General features: G+C 42.7%; 1 protein-coding gene across 1 annotated transcript in view; it reads left to right on the forward strand.

Moving 5' to 3' along the window:
- LOC122563567 (keratinocyte differentiation factor 1-like) overlaps nucleotides 1-15,747 on the forward strand; it is a 19,828-nt gene extending 4,081 nt beyond the window's left edge. Inside the window, exons 2-4 of the mRNA XM_043717462.1 lie at nucleotides 11,811-12,914; nucleotides 13,217-13,291; nucleotides 13,884-15,747. Of these exons, the coding sequence (XP_043573397.1) occupies nucleotides 11,828-12,914; nucleotides 13,217-13,291; nucleotides 13,884-13,960 (1,239 nt within the window). The 5' untranslated portion in view covers nucleotides 11,811-11,827 and the 3' untranslated portion in view covers nucleotides 13,961-15,747. The remainder of the gene's footprint in view (nucleotides 1-11,810; nucleotides 12,915-13,216; nucleotides 13,292-13,883) is intronic.
- Nucleotides 15,748-16,212: the final 465 nt, after the last annotated feature.

A 16,212-nucleotide genomic window follows, 5' to 3' on the forward strand; every position in this document is an offset into this window, starting at 1 on the left:
TTCCTTGGATGCTGCCTGACCTGCTGCGCTTTTCCAGCAACACATTTTCAGTATAAGATTTGTATACAAACACTGCTATGCCTGCCCTTTCTTTAAAAAATGTGCAATTTGTCATGCATTGTCTCTTCATTTTTTTCTCCTAAAATGTGTCACATCTTCCCTCTGCATTGAATTTCATCTAACGTATGCCCATCTGTTGTATCAGCCTGTCATTTATTATTGTCCTTACTATTTGCTACAATTCCACATTTTGCATCCTCTGCCAATTCAAAATTGAGTCCTGTATCCCAAAGTCCGAGAACTTCATATATATTTTAATGCAAAGATACTTAATCCCACTCTGCTAATCTCTGCCTGGGGCATACGATCATAAATATACTCAGGAGTAGGCGATTTGGACCCTCAGGGCGACTCTGCCAGTCAATAAGATCTTGGCTGATCTGATGTTGCCTTAACTCCATTTTTCTGTGTGTCACTTGACTGACTTGTTCATTTCTTATGGCAATGCCTTGACCAATCAGAGTCAACCTGCCTAGTTTAAAATTTAAACAAAACCTGGCTGTTAACTGTCGATAAGCATTAATCATGCATTATCCATAGCAATGCCTCTACAAATCAAAATCCACTTGCCAACCAATCAACACACTCCTCTTATGCAGTATAAATGTTGGATTTCTCCTTGAATTGTTATTCTTGCAAATTGTCCTGATGAGTGCAAGATGAAAAGCTTTCACAAAATGTATAGTTTATGAGTATTATTCAAGATCTGTATTATTAAACAACTATTTGTAAATTTCTGACTTCTAATCCTTGCACACCTGCATACGCGCACTGCACTGCACCCGAACCTGAGGTTCCGGGATCCCTCCTGAGGGTAACATCTTCTCAGCATCTACCCTGTTAAGTCCCCTCAGATTCTTTCATGTTTCAACAGGATCACCTCCCATTCTTCTAAACTCCAAAAATAATTGACCGAACCTGCACAACCTTTCATCATAAGAAATCTCTTCATTCCAGGAATCAACTTAGTGAATCTTTCGATCTAAACTGCATCCAATGCGAGAATGTCCCTCCTTAAATTCAAACTTTTTTTCCTGGCTTCGGATCTAAATGTCTTGGGATATTCAAACCCTTTCCCCTGTCAACGAGCTCCTGGTCTGAGTCAAAGTCACAGATGGCATCCTATCTGATTCTGCCCTCCTTATCTCCCTTTCCATTGTCCAGTTCAATGGCTTCACTTTTACAGGTCTGATCATGGCCAGACTATTGTGTGTCCTTAGGTTTCTGTCAGTTATGACAGAAGGGCCCTCAAGTATCTATACTTGACCACTCATCTACATGTTATCCTCAGCAAACTCTTCTTTCACCGTCTGTCAATTTCCATATCCTAACTTACGACAATCTTATTCTTTCAGTATTCCTGTGCTTACTGACCTACAATGCCTATCATTTGACCAGTGCCTTGAGTAAAATTATCAGCAATGCTTTCAATCCATCCCTGGCCTCATTGGTCCCTGTCGTTGTAACCTCCTCCAACCATACACCTCTCAGATCTCTGCATTTCTCTAGTTTTGTCTGTTGTGCATCTCCCATTCCTCTTTGCTCCACCATTGCTGCCTTGGCCTTTTAACCTTTCTTCCCTCTTTAAAACCTTTATCCTTGCCACTCCCAGCATCGTTCTTTGATATGGGGTCCACGTTTTGTCTTTAAGGTACATGCAGGTTTTTTTTCACGTTGAAAGTGCTATTGAAATGTAAGTAGCTGTTGAGTGGGAAGCTGATTTGCTGCAATTTTCCTTTATGTTTTCAAATCTTTGTGTTATTAAAACAACAGTGAGTAACAGCCTTGATTGCCCGGGGCATGGATTAGAATTTTGAACAGTCTGCATGTATATTAGTCATCAGAAACCGGTTTAGTAACAAATGCCCACAGGTGCAGAATCATACAATTATACAGTGCAGGAGGAAATCATTCAGTCCACAATGATGTCTGTGCCAGCTCTTTGAAAGATCTGTCCATTTTAGATACACACCTCTCTTTGTTTTCCCCATTACCGTGCAAATTAGTCATCTTTAACTTTACATCCAGTTGCCTCTTGAAATCTCCTGTGGATGTTACTTCCACTACCCTTAAGTCCAGATAACAGCCGACCTCTGTGAGAAAACATTTCTCCTAATTTAGTCTCCTCAGTTATATATAGTTGTTGGGGGCTATAGGGATCAACTGATGTAGGGGGAATTAAATGATCAGCCATGATCATCTTGAATGGCAGAGAAGGCTTGAAGGGCTGAATGGCCTACTCTTGCTTCTGGTTTCTCAGTTTCTATGTTTCCTGTCCAGTACTTTTGCCAATTATTTTAAATCTGGTAATTCTGGTAACTGACTTGCCAAAGGAAAGTGTTCCCTTCTCCCCTCTGTCAAAGCCACTTCATATTTTGAATTCCTCTGTAGATTTCCCCTTCTCCTTCTCTGCTCTACAGGGAAGAATACCATTTTGTCCAATCACCTTACATAAAGATTCTCATCCTTGGTATCATCCTGGTGAATCTTCTCTGTACTTGGCTGGGGGCTTCCAGAACAAAGTATCGTAGTCTCAGGCTGTGCAGAGGCTATTTCAGACTGAAGTAAGAGATTATTCCTTTGCTCAGAGAGTTGTAAATCTGTGTAATTCTCTGCCATCAAAGGCTGTGGAGGCAAAGTCTCTGACTTTAAAAAAATTCTTTCATGGATGTGGACATCACTGACATTTTTTGCCCACTTGCCCTTGAGAAGCTGTCTTCTTGAACCACAGTAGAACACATGCTCTCGTAGACCCACAATGCTGTTAGGGAGGGAATTCCACAATTTTGACCCAGTGGTACGAAAGGAACAGCGATATATTTCCAAGTCTCTTCCTCTAGGTCTTGGAGGACAACATGCAGGTGGAGATGTTCCCATGTATCTGCTGTCCTTTCATTCTAGATACAAGTGGTTGTGGGCATGAAAGGTGCTGTCAAAGCAACCCTGCTAAATTTCTGCAGTACTTTTTGCAAATGGTACACACTGCTGCTACTGAGCATTGGTGGTTGAGGAAGTGATTCTTGTGGATAAGGTGCTGTTCAAGCAGGCTGCCTTGTCCTGGATAATGTGAAGCCTCTTGAATGACATTGAAGCTGCATTGATCCATGCAAGTGAGGAGTATTCCATCACACTGTTGTCTTATGCCTTTTAGTTGGCAGACAAGTTCTGGGGAGTCAGGTGGTGAGTTACTTACTGCAGTATTCCTAGCCTCTGACCTGTTCTTGTAGCCACTGTATTTATATGGCTAGTGAATACATGTAAGAAAGAAATAGATTCCTAGAGATTAAAGATGTTAGGGATAGAGAGAGAGAGAGGGAGAGAGATGAAATATGGTATTTAAATATACCGTCAGCCATGATCATATTGAAAAGTAGAGTGGACCTAATAGACCTAATTGCCAACTGCTCCTATTTCCTATTTAACTAAATTATGGTGTCTAGAATTGTAAAATACTCCAGCTAAGCTCTGACATGTCATTTTAAGACCATAAGAAATAGGAGTGGAAGTAAGGTCATTCGGTCCATCCAGTCCATTCCGCCATTCAATCATGGCTGATAGGTATTTCAACGCCACTTACCCATATGCTCCCCATATTCCTTAATTTAGCATGACTTGCTCATTTTTGACTTCAGTAATTACAAATCTTGTATGATTTTTAAACTGCCTTATAATTTTGCTGCCATCTTCAAACATCAGTGAAAGGACATAATGGTTTATCTGTGTATTTTGCTGTTCAATGAGAGTGCACCTGGGATGCTGAGGATTGGAAGCTGTTAAACTGCTTCACAAATTGCTATGCTGCAGGAAGCCAGTATAACACAGGGTAAGCAATGAGCAAAAACAGAAATTACTGAAGAAACTCAGCAAGTTTGGTAGCATCTGTGTAGAGAAAACAGTAACATTTCAAATCCAGTGAACCATCTCCAGAAACAGTTCTGAAGTAGAGTCACTGGACTCAAAACATTAATTATGCTTTCTCTCTGCAGATGTAGCCAGACCTTGCTGAGTTTCTCCAGCAATTTTCTGTTTTTGCTTCAGGTTTCCAGCATCTTCAGTTCTTTATTTTATTTCAAGCAATGAGCAAACCTGTCTCGGCAATCTCTGCTGGTCACCATCAACTACCCACATCCACCCAATCCCTCATCATCTACTCCCTGTTGGGGATTTCCCTCTATTCCTTCAGTCCTCTGTCAGGGACTTTGCTGTACATCGATCAATCCCTCTATCTCTGACCCATCACTCCTTCTCAGTCTATTCCAGAACATGTGTCTGAAAGAAACCTGTTCATTCATTTGCAGTCAGTACAGCGATAAAATCAGTTTTCCCTTCCCTGCAGAACTGGTTTGCTTTGAATCACTTGAATTGGCAGTGAGCAGGGTGTGGTTGATGTGTGGTCCACCTGAGCATTCTGCTTCATGTCAGGGGTGGTCTCTCAAAGTTTGGGGTTTCTGCCACCATTCTGGATACTTTTTAAAAAATTTGTTAATAGATGTGGATGTAGCTAGCTCGAACAACATTAACTGCTCATTCTTAATTGCCGTTGAGAAGATGGTGGTAAGTTTGGCGCCTTCTTAAACCACTGCAGCCCATGTAGTATAGTTAACCCACAGTGCTGTTAGAGAGGAAGTTCCAGGATTTTGACCCAGCCACAGTGAAGGGACGGCAATATGTTTCCAGTTCAGGATGGTGTGTGATTTGGAGAGGACCTTGCAGGTCATGGTGCTCCCATGCATCAGCTGCTCTTGTCCTTCTATCTGATTGAGGTCGTAGGTTTGTTAGGTGCATCTGGAAATCGACACATAGTGTGTACAGTACTATGGTGAAAGGAATGAATTTTGAAGGAGACAGATGAGGTTCCAAACAAGCAGGGGCTGATTTGTCCTGAATGGTGCCAAGTTTCTTGAGTGTTATTGGTTCTGCACTCATTCAGGAAAGAGGACCGTATTCCATCACACTCCTGATTTGTAATTACAAAGGAATGAGTGCAGAGCTGGCTGGAGTGACTCAGAAAAGATGTTTAGCAGCAAAAACGGTCAATAGCAGATGTTTAAGACGTTGTTCATGTCTCACAGCAATGGCTTAATTCAGTAAGGAAGAGGATTTCTAGGAATGAGATGAACCAATCCTTAGATTATGGAAAAGTCCCAGAGGATTGGAAAACTATCAGTGTAATACCTTTTGTTTGGAAATGGAAGGAGACAGAATGTAGGTAACTATAGGCCAGTTAGCTTAATGTCTGTTATTGGGAAAATAGTAGAGTCTATTATACAGAATGTTATAGCAAAGCATTTAAAAAGGCAAAATACAATCAAGCAGAGTCGACATGGCTTCATGAAGTGGAAATAACAAAATTATTAGAATTCTTTGAGAAGGTAACAAGCAATGTAGGTAAAGGAGAAGCAGTAGCTATAATGTATTTGGATTTGAAGGCACTTGATTAGGTATCGTACATTAGGCTACATAACAAGATAAGAGCTCATGGTATTGGAATGAGTATATTAGTATGGATAGAGAATTGACAAACCACGAGAAGATAGAGTTGGGATTGGAGGAGTTATTTTCAGGATGGTAATCTGTAATAAGTGTTGTGCTACAGGGATCAGAGCTGAGTCCACAATCATTTATAATATAAGTTAGTGATTTGGAAGAGGAAAGGGAATGCACTTTAGCCAAGTTTGCAAATGCCATAAAAACGGACAGGAGGACAAATGGTGAGGATGACAAGGGTCTGAAAGGGATATAGCTAGGTTAAACAAGTGGGCAAACATTTGGCAAATGGAATGTAATGTGGGGAAATGTGAGATTATGCACTATGGCAGAAAGAATAGAATAGCTAGCTATTATTTAAACTGCAAAGCTACAAAACAGAGGGATTTCAGAATCCTTCGGGAGTGTGTGAATCACCAAAAGCTAGCATCAGAGTTCAGTGGGTAATAAGGGAGGTAAATGAAATGTTGGCTTTTATTTCAAAAGGATTGGAATAAAAAGAAGGGAGGCATTACTAAAACTGTACAAGATGCTAGTCAGACCACAACTGGAATGTGAACAGTATTGGGCCCCTTATCGAAGGAAAGATATAGTATTGGAGGCAGTCCAAAGAATTTTCACTAGGCTGATGCCAGGTATAGAGGGACTGTTTCATGAGGAGAGGTTGAGCCTGTACTCACTGGAATATAGAAAAATGAGAGAGAATCTTGCTGACACTTACAAGATTCATAGGGGGCTTAATGGGGTAAAGTCATAGAGATGTGTAGCTTGGAAACAGACCCTTTGGTCCAACTTGTCCATGCCGACCAGCCGACCAGATATACTAAAATTAATCTAGTCCCATTTGCAGCATTTGGCCCATATCCTTCTAAACCCTTCCTATTCATGTATCTATCCAGATGCCTTTTAAATAGTGTAAATGTATCAGCCGCCACCACCACCTCAGGCAGCTCATTTCAGAAACGTACCACCCTCTACATGATAAAGTAAACCCCTTCGGTCACTTTTAAATTTTTCCCCTCTCATCTTAATCCTATTCAGTCTAGATTTGGACTCCCCTACCCTAGGGAAAAAACCTTGACTATTCACTCTATCCAGATGCAGAAAAGAAAGGTTGTTCCACTTTGATGGAGAGTTTAGGATGGGAGGATATAACCTCAGAATAAAGGTTTGCACATTTAAGAAAGAGATAAGTCAGAATGTTTTTTCTCAGAGGGTTGTGAACCTGTGAAATGCTTTACCACCAAGAGCAGTCAAGGCTGGGTCATTAAGTATATTTGAGGCTGAGAGAGACAGATTTTTAATCAGTAAGGATATCAAGGTTATGGGGAAAAGGCAGAAAAGTGGAGTTAAGGTTTATCAGATCAACCATGATGTTATTGAATGGCAGAACAGAGTCAGTGGGCTGAATGGCCTGCTGTGAACCCATATTTTATGGTTTTGTGATCTTACAATTGATTTTTAATGTAGGTAAAGTTAGTTGGTGTCAGTTTGTAACAGCATTAATATTTGTGGTAGAGGTGTATCACTTTATAGAGTGTGAGTGTTGAAATTTTGTTGTGTGTCTTAACTTACACAAGCAGACAGTGAGGACTGCAGATGCTGGAAAGTGCTTTAACTTAGCAAAAGTCCCATTCACCCATGACCCCTGTGCTCACTGACACATTTTGGATCCTGGATAAGCAATCCCCAATTTTAAAATGTCCATCCAGGTTAACAGATTTTTCCATGGCCTTGTTACAGAGTCATAAAGTCACACTGCATGGAAACAGACCCTTTGGTCCAACTCGTCCATGGCGACCAGACATCCCTATCTGACCTGTCAAATGTACTGAGATACAGTGAAAAGTTTTGTTTTGTGTGCTATACAGACAGATCATACCATACAAAGTATATCAAGGTAGCAGCTGTAGAGAAGGTGCAGAGAGAGAGAGAGAGAGAGAGAGAGATCAACATTAACATTTTAGAGGTCTGTTTGGCGGGTTAGAAGCTGTGCTTGAATCTATTCATATGTGTATTCAAACGTTTATATCTTCTGCTGACAGAGATGGATGGAAGAGAGTATAACCAGGGTGGGAGGGTTTTTTATTATATTGATTGCTTTCCCTAGGCAGCGGGAAGTATAGCTGGAGTCAATGCATGGAAAGTTGGTTTTCATGATGGACTGGACTGTGTTCATGACTTTCTGTAGTTTTTTGAAGTCCTGGAAAGAGCAGTTGCCATACCACGTTGTGATGCATACAGATTGGATGCTTTGTATGATGCATCTATAAAAATTGTAAGTGTCTTTATGGACATGCCAAATTTCCTTAACCTCCTGAGGAAGTAGAGACATTGTTGTGCTATCTGCACCATCGTGTTGACATAGATGGACCATGGCAGATTCTTGGTGATAGACACTCTCAGGACCTTGACGCTCTCGATCGTTTTCACCTCAACACCATTGATCAGATGGGGCCATGCCTTCCATTCTGCTTCTTGAAGTCAATGACCAGCTCCTTCATTTTGCTGATGTTGTTGGAGAGATTGTTGTCCTTATGCCATGCCACTCAATCTCTTTCATGTATTCTGTCTCGTCATTGTTTGAGATCCAGCCTACAGCAGTGGTGTCATCAGCAAACTTGTAAATGGAGTTGGCGCAGAATTTGGCTGCACAGTCATGATCGTGTTAGGAACATAGGGGACAGAAGATGCAATCTTGTAGCGAATCAGTGTTGAGAATTATGGTGGAGGAGGTGTTGTTGCCTATTCTTGCTTATTGTGGTCTATGGGTCAGGAAGTTGAGGATCTAGTTATAGAGCGGGGAGCCAAAACCTAGGTCTTGGAGTTTAGAGATGAGTTTATTTGGAATTATGGTGTTGAAGGTGAAACTATAGTCAACAAGTAGGAAGTTGAAACTTTAAGCAATAAAGTTTCAACTTTGATCTCCAGCATCTGCAGACTCACTTTCTCTCAACAAGTAGGAACCTGACGTAGCTATCCTTGTTATCCAAATATTGCAGGGATGAGAGTAGGGCGATGGTATCTGCTGTGAACCTGTTACGCCAGTAGGCAGATTGCAAAGGGTCAACGCAGTTTGATGGGCTATAGTTGCTGTGAGTTGTGACTAACCTCTTGAAGCATTCCAAATAATGAATGTCAGAGCCACCAGGCGGTAGTCATTGAGGCGTGCTACATGATCTTTCTTTGGCACCAGGATAATGGTGGTCTTCTTGAGGCAGATGGGGACTTCAGATTGTAATAAGGAGAGGTTAAACAATTACAACGTTCAAAAGGCAGCTAGATGGGTATATGATTAGGAAGGGTTTAGAGGATTATGGGACAAATGTTGGCAAATAGGACTAGGTCAGATTCAGATGCCAGGTTGGCACAGATGAGTTGGATTGAGGAATCTGTTTCCGTGCTGTATGATTCCATGACACTCTGCGAATATCTGCGAATACTCCCACCAGCTGGTTCACAGAGGATCTTCGCACATGGCCAAGGGACTCGTTCCAGGCCAGTCGCTTTCCATGGGTTCACTCTCAATTAGGCTGATCTAACCTCTGCCATGGTGACTGAGCGTACAAGGCTGTTGGGATAGGTGACATTGTTTCAATGACCTTCTGTTCAAAACAAATGTAGAATGCATTGAACTTGTTGGGTGGGGATGTACTGTTGCCCACAATTCCTTTGAGTTTTCTTTGTAGCCTGTTATATGGTTTAAGTCTTGCCATAAACAATGGGTGCCTATGTGGTTGGTCTGGGTCTCAAGCTTAGTTTGGTAACGCTTCTTAGCATTTCTGATGGCCTTACGAAGGTTGTAATTGAATTTTCAATATAGGTCAGGATTGCCCGACTTGTATGCCTCAGACCTAGACTTTAGTCCGGAGTGAATTTCCTGGTTCATCCATGATTTTGAGCGGAGGTGCATTCATATTGTATTGTCCTCCACACTGGGGTGGCCTTCATGGCACAGCCTCCTGTATTTGGGAAGACAACTCTGCAAATTGGAATATTGCTTTGCTCTACACCCACTTTGTTCTGCAATCATTAATACCAATTCCAATCATTTCTCCACCACAATCCCACCATGACTTCTCTGACTTCAGTCTCCTATACTGTTCTCATAGAGTTCAATACAAGTGCACAAAAACTGCTTTTGATCTTTTGATTAGGCAGTTTACAACCTTCCGGCTTGAGTTTCACAACTTTAGAGAATAGCTTTGCTTCCATTTTCATGGCAACTGTTGTTAATGTTTTCACTGTTGGCATGTACAGCTCAGCAGGACCCAACTTTGTTTCTCTTTACACTTGTTCCATGACTATCCCCTAATGCTTTATTGCACTATCAGCCCTTTGCCATTTAATCACTGTTGAGTTCCCCATTCTATCATAGGCCTCCCCCTTTGTTCTTTCATTACAACTTCTCCCAGCAATACTTAACGCCTTCCTCTGCCTTTTATCAATGTTAATTCCCTGTACAAAAATAGGCATGTCAGTCTAACATTATCTCTAGCCTATCAAACCACTACATAACAGGCCCATGCCAGTGTTTATTTTCCACCATAGCTTTCCACTCTACTTCGCCTCAATCTATCACCGTATCTCTTTATTCCTTTCTCCATCAAGTTTAGTCAATGTATGTATTTTGTTCTCCTTTGAGTTCTCTTTGTGTTATTGAGTGCTACATTCTAACTGCATGCTGAGTAAAGAGTTTTCTTAATAAATTCAAATAGAAAATTCATCATATATATAATGTCTAATTTTGGTTTTGTCCACGCGTGGAAACATTTTCTTAACATGTATTCTATAAAACCCTTTTGTTATCTTAGAGACTTTTGCCATGCAGCCCCTTTGTCTTTTCGTTTCCAGAGAAAAGAGTCCCGGTGGGGTCCAGAATCATGCACATTGTGCCAAGTTGTGACTTAGGTCTCTGTACATGACCATCTAGAAGTGAATCAGTGTATTGAATCCCATTTTATAGCTTTGTGATAATGTGGCACTACTTTTTAATGATTTGTGCATCTGAACTCTCAGATTCTTTTGTTTAGATAATTGTTTAGCAAGGAACATGTGGCTTCCTTATTCCTATTGAAATGTGACATCCTCAGGCTTAAAAATATTAAAGTTCATTTGCTGATAAAATTGCCATATTGCTAGTTTATTAATGTCTTCATTTATTTTGCTACAGTCCTCTATATCAAGAGCATCCCAATTTGGTGTCTTCTGTGAAATTTGAAATTTTTTTAAATTCCCAAATCATTTATGTTAGTAGTGAATAACAGTGGCCCCACTATCGATCCCTGTGAAATATCACTTCCTTTGTTTTGTCAGTCTGATTATCTACTTATAATCCATATCCCTACTTTCTATTTTGTATCCAACCTGCTATCCATTCTACTACTAACCCCTTACTCCACATGTTTGACCTTGGTCATGAGTTTCCTGTGCAGTAGGTTGTCAAAGTCCTTTTGGAAATCCAAATATATTATATCCATCATATTACCTACATCTACCTTGTTATTTCAAAGAAATCAGTAAGACTGGTCTTCATAGAATCCCCTACAATGTGGAAGCAGGCCATTTGGCCCATCAAATCCATACCAACCCTTCGAAGAGCATCCCACTCTGTACCCTGTCCCTGTAAACCTGCTTTTCCCATGGTTAATCCACCTAGTCTGCACATCTCTGGGCACTATGGACAACTTCTAACCTGCACATCTTCGGACTGTGGGAGGAAACCCATGCAGACATGGGGAGAATGTGCAAACTCCACACAGTCGCCCGAGGGTGGAATCGAACCTGGGGTCCCTGGCATTGTGGAGCAGCAGTGCCAACAACTGAGCCACCATGCAGCCCCTTCGTCTTGCATTCCATCCCTTTTGAAATCTATGCTGACTACTCTTTGTATTTTTTTTAACCTTTTTTTGTAGCTGGTCAGTCAATTCAAACTGCTTTCTGAGGGTAGAAGTGATCTGAGTTGCTCCCACCTTATACTTCCTGCCTGGGTTCTACATGTCACATTCAGGGAAGGGGATAAAACATCCTCAGATTGTATGCTGTGGTTCAGTGTGCTTGCAGTTCATTATAGTGCCCTTAGGACATTCCTGCAGCTGCTCCTCACCTCCTCTACTGCTGGATTCTCTTTGGCCCCAAGCTATTCTTGGGCCTCATAGATATCCTTGGGTTCACCCTGTATGGTTTGTTGTCTCCATTTGGTGGTAATGTGTTGGTCCAGTGGCTGCGTGTGTTGTGTGACGTTTGTCCTCTCTGTTCCACAGGTGCTTCAGTGTAAGTCATGCAAGGAACTGGGCGAAGAGCTGCTCCACAGCAGGCTGATAAGCCTGTGGCCAAACCCAGGCTTCTGACTTCTCCAGTTCGGCTGCCAGCCTCTGTGGACTCGCTGAGCCTGGAGGTTTATGAAGGTTCAATGCCAGAAAGCAGACGAGCTGAGAGGAAGGAAAGCAAATTGCTGGCTAAAAGTCACAGCCGGAAAGCAGATCCAAGAGATTCAAATGGGAATAACGCGGAAAACATTGGGTTCATCCCGGGGTCAGTTGAAACAATAGAGGAGGCAAGTGTGTGTGAGTCATGTGGGTTGGGAACCTGTGTTACCTGGCAGATGGTTAAGGCGGTTTTCTGCTGTGTGGTGAGCTGTGGATATTATAAGGCTGACACGGGGGTTTACAATCCATGTTCCAGGTCGACAGAACCACCGACACGTGCTAAAGACATTGACAGTAACACTTTGCGGTATATTGAAAACCCAACCCATGGGATTCCCCTGAACTCTGAACCCAGCTCCAAGAAGAAGACTAACCTTGCGGGCAACAGTTTTAATTATTATGATGTCAAGTTGGGAGGACAGCAGGTAATCTGGAAAATTCACAGTCATACTCTGTCCACAGACTCATGCCACAAGGACACCCCCCTCAATTCTCAGCAATCAGAGAGTCCCAGCAGCATCTCACCAATCTCCCACAAACGAATTTCCGATGAGTTCCCCTCCTTTCTGGAGGAAGATTTGGAGAACAATGAGCTAAACGTGTCAATGTCGAGTGCAGAGCTGGACGAGTACATCAACAAGAAGCTGCTGGAGCTGTTCAGCATTCACCAGATTGACATGTTGGCCCAATGTACCTCTGACACTACATTCATCAGCAAAAGCAGTGAGATCACTGAGCTCATTGATAGCATCACCAAAGGCTACAAAATCAATGAGAAGGATGCGGAATGCCGGATAGTGACTGGGATCGTCCGGATCAGCACCCGGAAGCCCAAGAAAAGTAAGAAAAGGGGACCAGAAGAGCCAAGTGAGGAAAGACTGATCACTCCTACTCCTGTTGACCTCAGACCTCAAACCGAGACTATTTTGCCCAGTGAAGGTGAGGCAACTGTGCTGGAGTTGCACTGTGCAAGGGGAGAGGGATGCACTGGAGCTGCGTGGGGGGGGGGGGGGGGGAGGGTACTGCACAGAAATTGCACCCAGATAGATGTACTGGAGGGGCCAGAAATACACTGGAGCTCCACTTGGGTGGGATAAGGTGCATGGGGCTGTGTTGGTTGTCTATCTGCCTGGAGGGCTGTATCTGTCTGCAGGTGGGCAGAGATGTGTTCTTGTTTGAGGTTTGGCTGGAAGATGTTATGATTGCTGTGCTATGATTTCTGGTTTTTCTCTTTTGTTAAGAGCTTAACCTAGAGATTTCAGTGGTGGATTCACTTGATGAGAGAGCAAGACAAATTCAGCGGCTGTGTTCACCAGGTAATTTGCAAATTACTTTCTGTCCTTTTCTCTCTATGTCTCAGACCAAGACCCTCACCTCCCTCTCTCACTGTCCACACCTCTATCTTCCTCTCTTTCTTTCTCTGACTCTGTCTGACTTTGCCCCATTTCATTGTCTTTTTCACTCTGTCCTCTGCGACCTTGCCTTGTATTTTATCTCTCTCTCTCTGACCCCCTGACCTTGCCCCATCTTCTCTCCCTCTCTCTCTCACCCTGTCTTCTCCCCCTACGCTCTCTCTGACCTTACCCCATCTTCTCTCTCCACCCCCCTCTGACCTCGCCCCCATCTTCTTTCTATTTGCCTTACCCCACCACCTTATACCCTTCTTGCTGTTTGTCCCACACCCAATTTCCCAGTTTCTGTGGCTCTCATTCCCTCATCTCTCTGCAGTCAGTGTACTGATCATTATCCTATTGCTGTCCTGAGCTGTCATTTTAGATTCGATGTGACCATTCCCCACCCCAGTGCTTTTTGTTCCATTACTGTGAACGCGCACCAAACTCCAGACCAGAGTGCAGATTCCCACTGAGGAACTAACACTCACTGTTCCCTCTCTGTCTTTCTCTCCAGATTTACGTAAAGATGATTCTCTTCAAGATACAGAGACGGATTCATCAGGAGCCCCATTGCTCAAAGTGTATATCTAAGATTGGAGTTAGGACCTTCCACATTGGAATTTGGGTGCATAGCGCACTGAGTGGCCAGACACTCTTGAGACCAGTGGATAGTATGGAATTGACTTGGCTCTTGTTCACTGTGAAGCTGATTTCCCCTGCTCCCTACAAGGGATGTGCTCTGGTTTGGAGTCCAGTGATTCTGATGATGAAAACCTGGAGGAGGCCATTCTTCCTCTTGCTTGCATCTAGCCCTCCACCTCCTGCCCCCTGCAGATGAAGAGTCCAGGCTCAGTGCCAAAGGTCAGCAAGCAGGAGAGAGGCAGAAAGGGGGGAGGTGCAGGTGGATGGGGGAAAATGTGGGGTAAATAACAACTCACTGGGTGCCAGCGAAATCTGAACTAGTGTAAATAAGGAACTGGTCAGGGGGTTATGTTCATGCTGGGGGAGGTAGATGGTGTACAGGGGTGGCGGTTGTACAGTTACTTTGCATATTTTGTACATTTTGTGTCACTGGATAATACAGTGAATCATGGTGAGAAATATTGATTTTAATAAGTTGCTTTTTATATTAAAGCAACAATTGGAATCTTATCTGCAATTTGAAAAATGCCTCAATCCCTGATTCTGTCCTTCTCAATCACTTTTTTGATTCTGCATCCAGTCTCCACTCAGGACAGGTTTTATGTAATGTAACTTGATGCAGGATTTCACTGGCCAAGTCTTCCTGTACAGTCTAACCTTGGGCCTTCAACAAATATTGGGTGTGAACAGCTCCATGAGGCCATCATCTTTGATGCTGTACTGAGTGAGGACCCAGACTGGTCAGAGTTAGAAACTCACTGAACTCCACAGATTTCAGAAAGGATCCAGGTTCCATCTCCCACCCGAGATGAAGCATTTAATCCCACCTTGGGAGGGACAACACTGGCTTCAAGTCGCTTCCCTGTTATCCAACCTGTTGCCTTCTAAATATGATTGAGGGAAGGATTAGGTTCTGCTGTGGTGTCCAATATAGTCCACTATCCTCGCTGTGTAGACTTAACATGAGCTGGCCACTAGGATGAAACACTGGAGGATGATTGGTAAGGTTCAGTTTTGCAGGTAGCTGTGAGCAGGAACAGTGAGTGTGGAGATGGGGTAGAGGAGCCCTGTGGCTCAGAGTGTATTTCTGAAACAGAATCCTGTGCTGCCTCTCTCGGCAAACAGGTGCTGCTGTAAACCCATAGTGAGCCACTATGTTCCATCAGAGCCCTGCCTGCTGGTACATTAACAAATTGCAGTCCTTCCATTTTGTGTGTTAACCCATTGAAGTCCCTTTCCTCAGGATATTAACCTAATAAAGCCTTTTGCTGTATTAACCTATCTGTGCTATAAACTCCGTGGGACACTTTTACAAATGTCTGCTTTCACCATCTGTTCATTCTATCAATAGCTGTAGGTTTTTAAATCCATTTGTAATTATTAAGACTTTTATTTGATGGTTTACATGAAGTGTTGCATCTGTATTGTGGTTGGGTTTGTGACTTCAACTGAAAACCTCGTGATAAGCTGGATTCAGTTCCAGTGAATGTAGCAGAAACCAGTCTGGATAGTTTGCAGACAGTGTGAGAAGGTCAGCAGTTTGGAAAAGTAAAAGGGAAGCTTGATGGCGCCACCTCTCATGGGAAGGTGTAATTACAGTATCACCATTTACAAGGACAATTTTCATGAAAATGGACAAAGGAATTTATTCTGACTTAGTGGGTGCAAATGTAAGATTTTTAAAAAGTAAATAATGGTTGTACATTATTTTAAAAGTTTCCTCTTCTATAAAATTCAGTTTTCACTCATTTGAATTGATTTCCTTTAATCACCCTCTTTATAATTCAATCTTCTCAAAAGTTTTCATGTTATTCTCTCTGCCAACTGAATAGTCGTGTACATTATTTTAAAAGTTTCCTCTTCTATAAAATTCAGTTTTCACTCATTTTAACTTAACTGTGCGCTGCATTTAACATCACATTTGAATTGATTTCCTTTAATCACCCTCTTTATAATTCAATCTTCTCAAAAGTTTCCATGTTATTCTCTCTGCCAACTGAATAGTCGCCATAGCCACTTCCGCCCCCTGGGTTGCCGCCGCAGCCACTTCCGCCCCCAGTGACATCACTAACCTGCGCGACCACAACGCCGCATGTGTCTCCGCCCCCACGCCGATCTCCGTCTCCATGCCTAACCCCGCCCCCACGCCATCTTCGTCACCACGTCTAACCCCGCCCCTTCGCCTATCGCCATCACCACGT

Source organism: Chiloscyllium plagiosum, chromosome 27 (genome assembly GCF_004010195.1).
Source record: "Chiloscyllium plagiosum isolate BGI_BamShark_2017 chromosome 27, ASM401019v2, whole genome shotgun sequence".
In the NCBI taxonomy this organism is placed as follows: domain Eukaryota; kingdom Metazoa; phylum Chordata; class Chondrichthyes; order Orectolobiformes; family Hemiscylliidae; genus Chiloscyllium; species Chiloscyllium plagiosum.